Below are 15,780 nucleotides of genomic sequence, written 5' to 3' on the forward strand. Positions count from 1 at the left end.
TCATAGCTTTTTAAAGGTGAAATGTCCTTTCTTCCACAGCATTTCCTCCTATGCTTGTTCAACGCTGGGCAATCCAAATTGTGCCTTCCTGAAACAACAGTCCACATACTCCTTCTACATGGTTTCAAATATTTGATAACAATCGTTTACATCTCCCTACTTTGCCCTTTCTTCAAACTAAATATCTTTACTTATTTCAACTGTTCCTCCAATGTCCTGGTTTCTAGGCGCCTTATCATCTTCGTTTCCCTCCTCTACATGACCTCTAGTTTGCAAATGTACCACTTGTGGTCACTAGAACTGAAAACAATGCTTCAGGTACTGCCTGATCAGTAGAGTAATGAGGCTTAATGCTCCTGATCTGGCCACCACATGTAACACTATTTAACATGCTTTGCTTTTTCTCATATCTTTGGAGAGACTGAATCCATTAACATCTTTTCTGCATAGACAGGTCATTTCCCACCTTCCTTTGTTTTGATAAATACTTCATTATACAACTTTAAACTTACAAATGAATTGAATCTTGCTGGTGTGGCCAATAACTGTGACTCTTCATTCTGCCCTCTTCTAAGTCAGCTACAACTATACACAAACCTTCTAAGATGGCTTTATCCATACTGCCAGATGCTGACCAGAAGAACAAGGTCAGACCCCTGACATGATGCTGGATTTCCCTCCAACTTCACAAATGATCCATTTTTCATTATCAATCCATAATATGCACCTGTCATTAATATTATAGCAAATGTTCAAATACCCTGCCTGTATCAGGTCTGTAGTTGTTACCATTCCTCTACCCGGGGTTGGCAAACTTTTTCTGTGACAGGTCAGATAAATATTTATGGTGTTGTAGTCTAAATGGCAGGTAATCAACTCAGCCACTGCAGTGCAAACATTGTCATAAACAATATGCAAACAAGAGGGTGTGGCTATGTTAGAACAATACTTTATTTACCAAAACAGGTGGCAGGGCATTGTGGAGTCTTGCAAATCTCTGGGTCTGACAAAGCCAAAGAAACTAAGATGAGTTTGGAATAATCTGCCCTTAGTAAACCCACTGTTTTAAGTAATTAAGGGGCCTCCCTGGTGGCGCAAGGGGTTAAGCACTGCACTATGAAGCAATCCGCAGCCTCTGCAGCACGAGTTCGATCCCCAGCCAGCCAGAGAGAAACCCACATGGCGAGGCAGACCTCTCCTGTCTCACCTGCTGCTCCCCTCAGCAGTGTATTTCAGTCAGTCTGCCTGTTCTGTTCCCCGCTCTGCCTCTGGTGAATCCGCTCACCCCCCGCATCTCTGGCCTGTACCCCAGCTCTTGTATGCATAAATAAATAAATCTTAAAAAAAATAAATAAAATCTACTTATCAAATAATCTGTCCTAGAACTTTACTGCTGATTGAATCTAAATGTGTCTGAATCTGTTCTGTTCATTAGCTCTTTAAAAAGTGTAATAACATTTGCCCATCCTCAGTTCCCTTATACCTGTACATCCTCCGTGATTTTTCCTTAATTGTGGCTGTATAATTATATCTGCTAGAACTATTCTTTTCATACTAAAAGACAGAAATTACCACAGCTTAGAGACCTGAACTTAAAGAAACTATCTGCTCTCTTGTCTCACCTACCCTTTTTTAAATTCTCCCTTTCTGATGTTATTTCTATCTTTTTTCAATTTGAAAATCATTCTCCTTCCTGGAAAAGGCAGAAGTGAAATATGAGGCTAAGCAGTCTGCCTTTCTCTCTAACACCTGCTGGCATTACAGCCTCTTCTCTAAGCACTGTTACTCTTCTTACCCTAATAGGAAAACAAATGACCTCTTATTTGCCATTTTACAAAAGACTCAGTTCATCTTTCATTTTAGTCTACTACTGTTTCTCATTCTTGGTTATAGTCTTGCTATCCATCTTCACAAATATTGAGTTGATTTATTTTAAATCCCATAAAATCACACTGGCTTCATCCACTAATCTTACTGAGATTATATGACCAGAATTATATGACCAGAATTGTAAATATATGACCAGAACTCTCTTTTCAGAACCTCAAAGAACTCAACATAATCCTTTAAGTCTTAGCCTATGAAATCTCAGATCCTGACTAGGCACCATGTCTTATGATGTGCCGCACTGCTTTCAATCCCTATTATGTGTAATTGTCTTATTCACTAGCTCCCAAGGCACAACTACCAGTTGAGGACCCTATCATAAATATCTGAGTACAGTACCTAGCCCAGTACTGACAGTATATAAAAAAGAATTAAAGATGAATGGGACAAACATATTTTCTGTTCTTAGGGAACTCAAAATCAAAAGAAACAGCACAGGGACTCCCTGGTGGCGCAAGGGGTTAAGACGCAACCTATGATGCTATCTGCAGCCACTACAGTACGAGTTCAATCCCCCAGCCAGGGAGCTGCTCACATGGCACAGCAGACCTCTCCTGACTCACCCTGCTGCTCCCCTCAACAGTGTATTTCGGTCAATCTGCCTGTTTTGTTCCCCAATCTGTCTCTGGTGAGTCCTCTCACCCCCTGCACCTCTGGCCTGTACCCCAATTCTTGTATGCAAAAATAAATGAATCTTAAAAAAAAAAAAAACACACAAACTTATCAATTACTGCTAGCAAAGATAAGTAAATAAACATAGACTTCAAAACTTCCTCAGGGTTTCTATTTTATGTAACTATGCTCATCAAATTCTTTCTTAGAAAACAATGGGAAAGTTTTTGACAGTCCTTTTGAGTCACCTGTTAATTTCAATAGGTTAATTTCAATAGGTTTAGCTGTATACTTGGGTAGCTGAACTACCCAAGTACTGGGTACTTGGAAGTACTGGGAAGGAGTAAGAAAAGAGTTAAACATGAAACAGCAATCTCAAACAAAACAGAGAACTAATGAACTTTCTGAAGTATCAACTATACTATATGCTGTTTTAATTATACAAGCTATTGGAGAAAAAGAAAGATTTAGATATTTCAACAACTTGAGAACCTTGACTCACTTTACCTGACTTTCTAATTCTTTCAGGAAAATTACCTACTATACTTTAATCATATTTTCATGAAGTAATTATCAACACTGTATCATTCTATTTCAAGCTCACATTAAGTGACAGGAAAAAGGACTACATAAATATGTTAAATAGGAAGAAAGTCAGGTTTGGGGCGGGGGGAAGCCTGCCTACCTACCTACCACTAATAATCCATAAATGGGAAATTACAACTGTGTAACTGCCACTATGCCATGAGATCATGAGCGACAAAGTGAGGCTATAACATAAGTTCATATCTTGGTTCTATGCATATGCTGAGTGACCTTGGATAAGTCAATTTAATTTTTCCATAATTAATTTCCTCTGTATTAAATGTATCCTCCCTATCAAGTTGTTTTGAGGATCCAATACTAAACCGTTTTTGCTTAAAACAGCAACTCATTCATAATAAGCACTCAAAAACTGTAGGCATGCTATTTCTTATTTTTTATACGCAAACACACACACACACACACACACACACACACACACACACACAGGTATTTCAAATAAGATATAAGACCTATATAAACATAACCCAATATCAAACATCTTTACTCAACTTTCTACTGAATGACTCTCCTAACAAGTTAGTCATCCTTAATTGGGAAATGTATTCTCAAGGTCCAGTTTTGCTAACTTACACCTATCATTCTCTTAGATAATAACATATTTGGGGAAAAGTAATTAATGATGTCACTTAACAGAATTTTACCCATGCTAATTAGATAATCTCTAAATCTACTTTGAGGTTGACAAAAATTATCCCCTTTAAGTTTAACCAGACTTGTCTCTAAATACTATTACCACTTTTCTGGTCAAAGGCCCTTCCTGGTCAAAAGGATTCTTATTCCAAGACACACCCATCATCAGATTATCATCTCAAGTCTCACAAGTCAATGATTCCATTATATTGACAGAATGGTTGGGCAATGACATGCACAAAGTCCTAGGTACCAACAGAGAAATTTCGGGAAAACTCTATCTAATGTATTACTCATTTTGTATCGGGGGAAAAAGCACAGCAAGTCACTTACCTGAATACAATATCTCTAGTTATTTTCAAGTCAAGAGCCTAAAGTCACTATCCACCTTAAAAACATCAGAGCCGCTCACTGAAGACTGCTGATGCTACTGCTGCTGCTGCTGCCTGAGTAAGGGAATGTTCAAACCAGAAACAAATCACAGATCACTACATCCCAACAGGAACAAGTTCTTCCCTAACCTGCAGAACAAAAATCTTTCATGAAAGAACTAAATTTAAAGGCACTTATTGTCCTGCTTAGAAACCAAAGTGCAACAAGTTGGCAATAAAAGTGAATTTACCACCAGTTACCTGTGTGAATGCATTCCTATGTTCTTTACTACAACACAAAAATTCAAACTTCATCCAGGATTTCAGGTAGAAGAGGAAACAATCCATTTGCAGCACATACCTGCAGCCTGTCCAGTCTTCGCCAGGAGAGACCCCAGTTCCAGGATGCTCTGCTCTTTGACCTGCACTGCTTCCTCATCGTTCTCTTGAATGTCACGCTTCACTGGGAGGAGAAAATGCAAACCCTCTCAAAATTCTGACAGAAAATTAAGACTGAGGGAAATTTAACACTTGTAAGACCAATTACAAACTGAAACATGGTTAGAGGTTAAAAAAAAAAAACTCTTAAAAAGAAAAAAAGATCATGTAGGACATGTTCCATGTAAAGCATAAAACTAAGAGTCCTCCCTTTGACTTTAAATGTATCTTTTCATCTTATCAATTAGCATTTCCCTTTTGCTGCAGTCACTTGGTTAAAACAAAATACAAACAAAAAAGTTCTTCCCAGTTGTAGTAAGCCCCATGCTAGGCAGTATATTTATATGAAAATATTAAACATGCCTGTGCATTTACCTGCCACAAATGAAAATCAAACTACCAAGTTACTGATAACTATCAAATCACAATTCCTTCAATAAATCTGGAAAGCCTCAGCTGATGCATGCGTATGTTAGGAATTAGCAATTCAACAAAGCCATTCAGGAAAAACAACCCTATCAAAGCTGTCAATATGAACCTTAGAAGAGATAGCTGCTTTATAATGGATTCAGGACCTACTTAAATAACTTTGTCCCATCTGTCCCACTTTCAACTGCTAGTAACTGTTCTACCACTTGAATACTGAAGAGTCTAAGTTTGTAGTGATAAATTTAGTGATCAACATTAGTTATGACTTCTCTGACAAAGCATCATGACTTGGCAAAAACCAAGATTTTGATACTCCATGATGGAGTCTGGAAAAAGTAAGACTCAACCATCATGACTCAAGCTTCTTCTAAGAAGGGAGCTTTCAGGGAACTCTGTCCTAGTGTAGTGGGCAAGCAAGAGATACTCTAACTATAATGTTAACCATACTTTTCACTTTATAAAACACAAAGTATTAGGCACTAAACACATCTCCAAACATAAAATCTATACTTCTCACATAGTTCTGAATATTAATGTGTACTCAGAATAAAAATACACATGTAGCAATGTGACTGAGATTGACTCTGGTTCGGGAAGTCTAAGTGACTTTAGATCAGAACTTCAAAATAAAACACTATTTACCAGTATCATCCATTAGCAGATGCATCTGAACCTCCATGCCTCTCCTTCTATACCCAAAGATGAAGCCATCAAGATCTTGTTCTTATCTTTTTTCCTTTCTCCATGCAAGTCAGGAGTACCAAAATTTAACACACAAGTGTCAATACAAAAGCCAGCACTCTGAGGGTCCCACATACACGTGTATTCTTATACAACTTGTTGATCCAATTAGAAACTTCTCAAATGCATTAAAAAGAACAGATTACTATACGTGCAGGGAAGAGCTAATCCATGCCCTAACTGAACCCTTTTATGACTGAGCATCAAAAGACCTTCTCTGTTATCATAAACTTATTTCTGTTCACACCTGAATCACAGTAGAAAACTGTCAGAAGCGACCGGCTAAGGGTCCCATTTCAGCTTTCCTGTTCGCGTGTAAAGCGTAAGACAACCACACTACAACGTTAAGAAAATCATCTTTAATTTCTCCGACAATACGCTCCTGGCCGTAATCTAAGAGTTCCTTGAACTCTGAGGCTGACAACTCCCCGAACTCACTTCCAACCTCTACAGGGGAGACTAGGGCGATTAGTCACCTTCTCTAGCCAGGCGGTCCCACCCCGACATCTCGCTCTTACACCCTACACCGGGGCAAAGGAATGCCCTGGCCACCTCCTCAAAGCAAAATGCCAACCTGAAGCGTGTGCCCCCTCGGTTCTCCCACATTCAGAAAGAGCCCCCCTTTTCATGGAGCCTTCCGCTTTGGGTCTGGGGAGAAGTAGCAGCTCCCAGCGTCCCGTGAAAGGAAAACTCCAAAAGAAAAGCGAGCACTTGCGCTCCCACCCAAAGCGGGCTGTGCTGATAACAACGGCGGGAAATGCCAGTCCAAAGCGGGGTTCGCCAAGGCCCTTCAACTCGAGGCTCTCACGCCAGTTCCCGACCAGCCCGCCGGCCCGCACTGCTCCGGGTCCCGGGCAAGCCCGCACGGGCCAAAGCGGGGGACGAGGCTGGGAAGTGGCGGGGGCCCGGGCTCGGCCCACTTTGCTACCCCACACAGAGCCCACCGTGAGTCAGCAGCCGGCAAGTGGCCGCCGGGGTGCCTCGGGACTTCCCGCCGGGTGGGACGAGGGGACCACAGGGAGCTCCAAGCGGCCTGCGCCCCCGGCCCGGCCCCCCTCACACACAGTGAGTCAGCAGCACCAGAGCCGGGTAGCCTGCCCCGCTCCGCCGCCGCCGCCCGACACAGGCCGACCTGGGCCGGCGGGGCTGGGGAGGGGGCGCGGCGACCTTTACCGATGGAATGGAGGATATCGATGGAGGCCTCCCGGTCGGTGCTGAGTAGAGACTGGGCTCTCTGGAACTCCACCACCGCCGCCGCCGCCATCTTACCGCTCACACACTGTCCCTGGCCTCGGCCTCCGACGCCGGAAACACACACCCGGAAGGCCCGCCCTCGCGTCCCTCTTTCCCCCGCCTCTGCTCCCAGAGACCCATGGGAGTCGTAGTCTCCGGCTAGGTTGGGTGTGTGAGGCGTGAGGGGGAGAGCGGGGGCGTCCCGCCGGTGGGCGGCAAGCTCTCCAGCACCGCCTAGTGGGCAGTCGGCGAGTGAAAGAGGCAGTGCCTAAGAATTGGAGGCCAAGACTCTGCCCAGAAACCCCCCACAAGAGATCTATGAACTCTGACTCCCGTCGTTCACCATTGAGAGTTTTTGAGCGCCAAGCTAGCTGTTCAGGGAAAGATTTATAGCTTCCGCCTTTAACAATTCAGTCAAACAATAAACTATCTTATAAAGTACTCAGTACGTTGTAGCAAAAAATAGCATCATTCAGGGGCCTCCCTGGTGCCTCAAGGGGTTAAGAAGCAAACTATGAAGCTGTCCGCAGCCTCTGTGGCATGAGTTCTAGCCCCAGCCGGCCAGGGAGCTACCCACATGGCGCAGCAGACCTCCCCTGCCTGGCCGCTGCTCCCCTCAGCAATGTAGTTCAGTCAATCTGCCTGTTCTGTTCTCCACTCTGACTCTGGTGGATCCTCGGCCCCCACACCTCTGGCCACTACCCTATTCTTGTATGTATAAATAAATAAACCTTTTTAAAAAAGAGCATCGTTCAAAAGTGTTCAGGGGTCTAGCAACACTTGGAGGAGTATGCGTGCACGTACACATGCACAAACACACACACATTTTCCAGACTAGAATCCTGCAGTATCCTAGCCAGCCTGTGATTAAACCCAACAATGTTTCAGAGAAAACTGATGGGTTAGTAAGTGATATCATTTTTGTCCCATTCACTCAAAGAATCCTGGGGATTGCACAAAATCTAACAGCTACCCTGAACTCACCAGCTCAAAAAAAGAGGGAAATAGGACTTTTCTTTCCAATTTCCAGTTCCTTTGACTAAAACCAGATATCTGAAAATGTATGAAGGAGTACTGTGGACTGAGCTTAAAGGAGGTGCTAAAAATGTAGAGACTGTTAAGTGAAGACAAACCTAGAATGTGCTGTCCCCTAACGGAACCTATAAAGGGAACCAACATTACACTCCTGTCTCCGGGTTAGGTGGCTTATACAGGTATCTCCTTTTATCCTCCCACATAATATTCTGTGAGTATTATTTATACCCTTTTCATCAATGAGGAAACAAGGTTGTAAGTGATTTGAAGTTTGCGTGGGACCTAAAAGTTAGGGAATGCATTCTTACTTCCTAGATGTGCTCAAATGAAAACTGGATAACATCTCAAGTGATTGTAAACAGGATTTATGATGTTGCTGGGGAACTGGATTAAATGGCTTATAAATCTCTCCTATCCTCTGAGATTCATGAATCTGTATAAAACTGAGGTTTTCATACTCAAAAAAGGCATTTCTCCCTTCTCAATTTGGTGTATAATTAATAAGATTGTATTCAAATGTTAACGAGCTATAAAATGCCAAATCCAAGAACAATAGGCCACAAGTATCTCCATCTTCTAGAGATGAGCTATTAGTTACATCCCCAAAGAACTTGCTAAAAAGTGACTAGACCTGTCCTGTAACCTTCCTCCACTTCCAGCCTCCATCAGGGAGATACAAAAATTCAAGTGCAATTCATTAGAGGAAATCACAGGAGAGAATAATGCCTACTTCATTTCAAAGAGGGGATTACAAAAGACATGGGTTGTCTGCCAGACTGGTGAATCCTGTTCCTGTAGGAACTTATAAGTCCAACTCTGTGCAAACACAAGGTGAGTTTTGAATTGAACTGGAAATGTCTATACAGGAGTTGGGGGCCTTCGTGCACATTCATGAAGATATGTTACCCTCCTCTGGGCTGCAGAATTCTGAATCAGGCTGACTGATAGGACAATAGGACAAGGAGAAAGGGCAGCCATGGAACAGTCTCCACTACCTGTGTTTGGCATGGATCCAGTGGATATTTCAAAGGTTGGTCATCCAGAAGCTATTCAACAGGGCTGCCTGCCAGAGTGAGGAGACAAGGTAATAAGAGACTGGAGATAGTCTAGGTGAACAAATGGTGAGCTGGAGGGAAGATGGTCTAAATCAAGCTCACAGAGTCTGTCTACTTCTTCTTTTCACAACCCAGCAGACTAATGAAAAGCTACATTCAGATCTATGGTGCCCCATCCTCGCACCGTATCTTGACAAAAGATTCCATATATCATGGTAAAGGCTATTATTTTAACAACTAATGTTCTACAATGTCCTGGAAGGGGGGAAAGACCACCATGCTCAGTTAGCATAAGCCCAGACAGAGAAGTCTCATCAGCATGCTAAATTGTACATTCCTGGGTGGCAATTTAAATTGTACATCCCTGGGTGGAAACATACAACATATGAAGAAGTATATAAACCATCTGTGTGTGCCCCAGTGTAACCCTACCCAAAACATGCTATGGCACTGCTCCCCCTACCCACTCTGGTGAATAGACCCTTAAAAATGACTTTCTAGGGCCTCCCTGGTGGCACAGGGGTTAAAGACAGACACTACTGCCAGACACTACAACAGAAGTTCGATCCCCACCTGGCCAGAGAGTAACTCACAGGGCGCAGCAAACCTCTCCCATCTTGCCCGCTACTCCCCTCAGCAGTGTATTTCAGTAGATCTGTCTGTTCTGCTCCCAATTCTGTCTGTGGTGAGTCCTCTCACCTCCTGCACCTCTGGCCTACACCCCAGTTCTTGTATGCATAAATAAATAAATCTTTTAAAAAATGCATTTCCAACTTCCCTTAGGGAGCCAGTCTAGAAACTCCTTTCCAGGATTGTCTCCCTTGTGCATGAGTCTGAATATACCTTCTCTGGATGTCATCTGTCTGGCCTTCTTGTTAAATTCTTTTAGAAGGAGTGAGAACCTGCAAAAGAGACCCAAGGTCTATAACAGAAGGATGGACTTCAGGAGACAGTCACTGAAGGGGGAACTTGAGGTCCATAGGTAGAGCCTACAAAGAAGCCATAAATGATTCCAACAAAAGAAAATCAACACCTTGGTTTCTGCCACTGGTGACATTAGTTATCTGAGACTCTTACCTCTTTTCTTATAATCCCTCCTCATACCCATACCCCTTAGTGCCATAAGAGACCCAAAAACAACAGAATGAGAGAGGGAGGAGAAAAAGGAGTATAAGTATAGGCTAAACACAAATTTTCAACTGCCTGAGAGTGAGAGAGGGGCAAACTGTAGCTATGAAATTGAATCTTTTATTTAGTCCATTGCCTTGGAACACTGTAACATGTTCCCTCTCCAGATATCTTATGATATGAATAAGAAATGTCCTTCATATTTTTAATGACACTTTAATATTCTTTTCTTTCATTTGAACAAAGTGAGAGGAGGCAACAGTATATAAGATGGAGTTTAGGTTTCCTTGTTTTTGTTTTTGTTTGCTTAGAGTTATTTTATTTATTTATTTATGCATACAAGAGCTGGAGTGTAGGCCAGAGGTATGGGGGGCTGGGGGGTTGGGTGAGAGGATTCATCAAACAGAGAACAGAACAGGTGTATCTACTGAAATACACTGCTGAGGGCAAGACAGGAGAGGTCTACTGTGCCATGTGGGCCGCTCCCCGGCTGGCCGGGGGATCGAACTCATGCTGCAGTGGCTACAGTTAGCTCCATAGTGCTGACTTAACCCCTTACGCCACCAGGAAGGCTCTCCTTGTTTTTTTTTTTTTTTTTTTTTTTTTTTTTTTTTTTTTTTAAATATTTATTTATTTATTTATACAAGCACTGGGTACAGTCAGAAGCGCGGGAGGGTGAGAGAGTTCACCAGAGCCAGAGTGGGGAGCAGAGCAGGCAGAAGGACCGAAGTACACTGCTGAGGGGAGCAGCGGGCGGCAGGAGAGGTCTGCGCGCCATGTGGGACCCTCCGCCGGTGGCCAGGGAGCAGCCGGAGATCGAACCGGCGCTGCAGAGGCTGCGGGCAGCTTCGCAACCCAGCGCTCAACCGCTGCGCCACCGGGGAGGCCCTCCTTGTTTTTGTTTTTATGGATACATTCTACCTATGGTCAATAATACAACTGGTTTTCCACCAAAGGCAGAGATATCAAATTATAAAGAAAAGCAAAGTGGGTCAGTTTAAATAATACATACAGTATGTGGACATGGAAAAAAAAAAATCAGGATTCTATAAGATAAGGAAATCATTTTTAGGTCCAGAAAACCAAACGCTGGTTTGATTTCACTGAGTAGCCAGCCATCTACCTCCCTTTATACTTTTTATTCCAAAATCATATATTTTTTTCTTTTTCTTTTTCTTTTTTTCCCCCAGGGAAGAGCATGAACGCAGTCCCCCACTACCACAAATTATGCAGTCGAGGGTTCCCATATTTGGGGAAATCGCAGGGGTCAGCACATCCAGAGTGCAACGGATAAGCCTCGCCCTGGGAAAACCACCTTCGTGATCATGGTATTTCCCCTGCCAGGTAATTATCCAAAATCATATTTCTAATTGGAGGACCAGCAAGCTCTTTGGGTTCCTGCCCTAGATTTATAATCTTAAACTTGCAGTTACTTCTGGTAAAGGAACTGCATGCTTAGCAAAGAGTGTGGAGTACAGCCCAAATCTTCACTCTGAGACTGAGTTTGGTCATTAGTAAAATTATTTTTTTAGAAGAACTGGGGTTTAGGCCAGAGGTGCAGGGCTCGGCAGGGGGAAGAGAGGGATGAGAGGATTCACCAGAGACGGAGTGGGGAACAGAACAGGCAGATCGACTGAAATACACTGCTGAGGGGAGCAGTGGGCAAGACAGGAGAGGTCTGCTGCGCCACGTAGGTTAGCTTCCTGCCCAGGATGAAACTCAGGCCCTAGCGGTGACAGTGCTGAGACTAAAACCCTAGGCCACAAGGAAAATTATTTTTTAAATCTGCTTGACGGTTGTACAATGTGAATGTACTTAATAACATGGGAAACGTGTGCTCTGAAAGTTACCATGTGTTCTAAACCCTTATTAAGTGTATAAATAAATTGTATACTTTAAGATGGTTGAAATGGGAACTTTTATGTTATATATACTTTACCACAAAGCAAAAAAAACCTTCTCCACAGAATTGCTTGAAGGTAAAATTTTTAAAAAACACTAGAACACATCAGCATGATGGCTGACACATAGACACGCTCAATAAATGGCAGCTTTTCAAATTATTATCAAATAAGTGGCCGCCCTGGTGGCCTAGGGGTTAAGTCTCAGCACTGTCACTATAGGGCCTGAATTTGACCCAGCTGGGGGTACAAGTCAGAGGTACGAGGGGCAGGGCTGAGGGAGGTGAGAGGATTCACCAGAGACAGAGTGGGGAACAGAACAGGCAGACTGACTGAAATACACTGCTGAGGGAAGCAGCAGGCAAGACAGGAGAGGTCTGCTGTGCCATGTGGGTAGCTCCCTGGCAGGCCGGGGAATCGAACTCGTGCTGCAGAGGCTGCGGATAGCTTCACAGTGCTGTTATTAACCCCTTGCACCACGAGGGAGGCCCTCCTATTTTCACTTTTCTTCCCATGGAACACATCTCCTCACAAAGAAGCCAACTGAAAGATGACATACTCATTAGATCTATCCTTTGCCAGCACCTAGGTTGGAGCACTCCCTAGGGGAAAGAAGATGTTTCACTTCTGGATAAAACTGAACCTGCACTGAGTCCAGATCTAGAAATGCTTAAGAGGAGTTGTGAGGCATCTTGCCATTCTTTTTTTTTTTTTTAAAGATTTATTTATTTATTATTTATACAAGCACTGGGTATAGTCAGAAGCACGGGAGGGTGAGAGAATTCACCAGAGCCAGAGCGGGGAGCAGAGCAGGCAGGGGGACCGAGGCACACTGCTGAGGGGAGCAGCGGGCGGCAGGAGAGGTCTGCGCGCCATGTGGGACCCTCCTCCGGTGGCCGGGGAGTAGCCGGGGATCGAACCGGCGCTGCAGAGGCTGCAGGCAGCTTCGCAACCCAGCCCTCAACCGCTGAGCCACCGGGGAGGCCCTAAAGATTTATTTATTTAAGCATACAAGAGATGGGGTACAGGCCAGAGGTGCGGGGGTGAGAGGATTCACCAGAGACAGAATGGGGAGCAGAACAGGCAGATCTACTGAAATACACTGCTGAGGGAGCAGAGTGAGAGGCAGGAGAGGTCTGCTATGCCATGTGGGTCAGCTCCCTGGCCAGTGATCAAACTCTTGCTGCAGTGGCTGGCGATAGCTTGATAGTGCTGTGTCTTTAACCCCTGTGCCACTAGGAAAGCCCCAGTATAGATATTTTATAAACTTTCTGGGTAGAGAAAGCGTTTCAGTTTCCTGGTTGCCTGTGCTCAAGGGAAATAATGAAGTTTCTTAACAAACAATAGCACACTCACACACACACACACACACACACACACACACACACACACACACACACACCATGAAGCTCTGTCTTGCCCACATGCTCCTCTGTAACCTTGTGTCTGATGATGCTACTGTGAAATCAGCATCCAGTCTGACTCTTATTCTTTTCTCAGTAGTCTGATTTCTCTCTCTGATACTCGTCTCCAAATCTATAAATCACAAACAAAATTTAAGTTGATTTTTTTATCTTTTCTTTTTATTTTTTAAAATGAAAGTTATAAATAATTTAAGTCTTGTGTGCAGGAGAAAGACCCCTGGCTTCTATTACCTTTAAAAAGAAGCATAAAAAGGGCCTCCCCGGTGGCGCAGCGGTTGAGCACAGGGTTGCGAAGCTACCCGCAGCCTCTGCAGCGCCGGTTCGATCCCCGGCTGCTCCCCAGCCACCAGAGAAGGGCCCCACATGGCGCACAGACCTCTCCTGCCACCCGCTGCTCCCCTCAGCAGTGTGCCTCGGTCCCCCTGCCTGCTCTGCTCCCTGCTCTAGCTCTGGTGAATTCTCTCACCCTCCCTCCTGCACTTCTGACTGTACCCAGTGCTTGTATAAATAAATAAGTAAATCTTAAAAAAAAAAATACTTCTCATTGTCAAGATCTCCAACATAGTTCATTTTTTAAATACCTGTTCTTGCTTCAAGGATGTAACATCCTTGCCTCTCTCTGGCAGTGTTAATTATGCTTTTTCTACCCCACCAACTGGGAGAACATTTTTGCACACAACACTAATGATAAAGGACTGATCACAAAAATCTGCAAAGAGCTGATGAGACTCAACAACAACAAAGAAAATAATCCCGTCAAAAAATGGGCAGAAGAGCTAAAAAGAAACTTCTCTGAAGAGGAAATGCAAATGGCCAACAGGCATATGAAAAAATGTTCAACATCACTTGTAATCAGGGAAATGCAAATCAAAACTACCATGAGATACCATCTTACACCAGTGAGAATGGCACATATTAAAAAAACTAGCAACAACAAGTGTTGGCGAGGGTGTGGAGAAAAAGGAACTCTTCTGCACTGTTGGTGGGAGTGCAAACTGGTCCAACCACTTTGGAGAGCTGTGTGGAGATTTCTGGACCTACTAAACATAGAGCTTCCATATGATCCAGCAACTCCACTCCTAGGTATTTACCCAAAGGACACAGAAACATCAATTCCAAAGAACACCTGCACCCCTATGTTTATAGCAGCACTGTTTACAATAGCTAAGCTTTGAAAACAGCCCAAATGCCCAAAAATAGATGACTGGATCAGGAAGATGTGGTACATATACACCATGGAATATTACTCAGCATTCAAAAAAGATAAACACATGCAATTTGCAGCAACATGGATGGCGCTGGAAGGGATCATGCTCAGCGAAATAAGCCAAAAAGAAAAAGAAAAATACCGGATGGTCTCACTCATAGCAGGAATCTAGAAAACTTAAATAAGGGACCAGAAAAATGAATAACTATAAGAAAGCGAAAATCAAAATCAGCAAAAAGCTATGAACCAGAGACACTTTTTGAGGGGTGAGGGGCAGGAGGGGAGGGATTGGGGTCAGAATGGGGGGGTTGCAATTGTATGGGGAATATAAAAATAAAATTTATTATTTAAAAAAAATTATGCTTTTTCTACAGGTTTGTTCCAATTCTTTTTTTTTAAGATTTATTTATTTATTTATACAAGAACCGGGGTACAGGCCAGAGGTGCGGGAGGGTGAGAGGATTCACCAGAGACAGAGCGAGGAACAGAACAGGCAGAGTGACTGAAATACACTGCTGAGGGGAGCAGTGGGCAAGACAGGAGAGGTCTGCCACGCCATGTGGGTTGCTCCGGTGGGGATCGAACCAGCACTGTCGAGGCTGTGGACAGCTCCACAGTGCTGCACTCAACCACCTGCGCCACCAGGGAGGCCCCCCAATTCTTTCTTTATTTTTTTTTTAAAGATTTATTTATTTATTTATTTATTTATTTATTTATTTATACAAGCACTGGGTACAGTCAGAAGCGCGGGAGGGTGAGAGAATTCACCAGAGCCAGAGCAGGGAGCAGAACAGGCAGACTGACGAAATACACTGCTGAGGGGAGCAGCAGGCGCGGCAGGAGAGGTCTGCTTGCCATGTCGAACCCTCACCGGCGGCCGGGAATCGAACTGGCGCTGCAAAGACTGCGGGCAGCTTCGCAGCCCAGCGCTCAACTGCTGCGCCACCAGGAGGCACCCCAATTCTTTCTCTATTTTGAAGATTTATTTTATTTATTTATGCATACAAGAATTGGGGTCTAGGCCAGAGGTACAGGGGGGTGAGAGGATTCGTCAGAGACAGAGTGGGGAGCAGAGCAGGTGGA

The 15,780-nt window shown here is 43.8% G+C and overlaps 1 protein-coding gene and 1 non-coding gene across 2 annotated transcripts in view; both read right to left on the reverse strand.

Moving 5' to 3' along the window:
• Positions 1-7,032, reverse strand: part of PSMD11 (proteasome 26S subunit, non-ATPase 11) — a 30,795-nt gene extending 23,763 nt beyond the window's left edge. Inside the window, exons 1-2 of the mRNA XM_037492014.2 lie at positions 6,888-7,032; positions 4,468-4,569 (exon numbers count right to left, since the gene is read on the reverse strand). Coding sequence (XP_037347911.1) covers positions 4,468-4,569; positions 6,888-6,978 — 193 coding nt within the window. The 5' untranslated portion in view covers positions 6,979-7,032. The remainder of the gene's footprint in view (positions 1-4,467; positions 4,570-6,887) is intronic.
• A 4,320-nt stretch (positions 7,033-11,352) lies between these two features.
• LOC119233111 (U1 spliceosomal RNA) lies at positions 11,353-11,517 on the reverse strand. The gene has a single exon (XR_005122268.1). It is a non-coding gene; the product is annotated as a U1 spliceosomal RNA (small nuclear RNA).
• Between the last annotated feature and the right edge of the window lie 4,263 nt (positions 11,518-15,780).

This window comes from Talpa occidentalis, unplaced genomic scaffold, assembly GCF_014898055.3.
Source record: "Talpa occidentalis isolate TD23 unplaced genomic scaffold, MPIMG_talOcc4v2.1 talOcc4.7, whole genome shotgun sequence".
Lineage (NCBI taxonomy): Eukaryota > Metazoa > Chordata > Mammalia > Eulipotyphla > Talpidae > Talpa > Talpa occidentalis.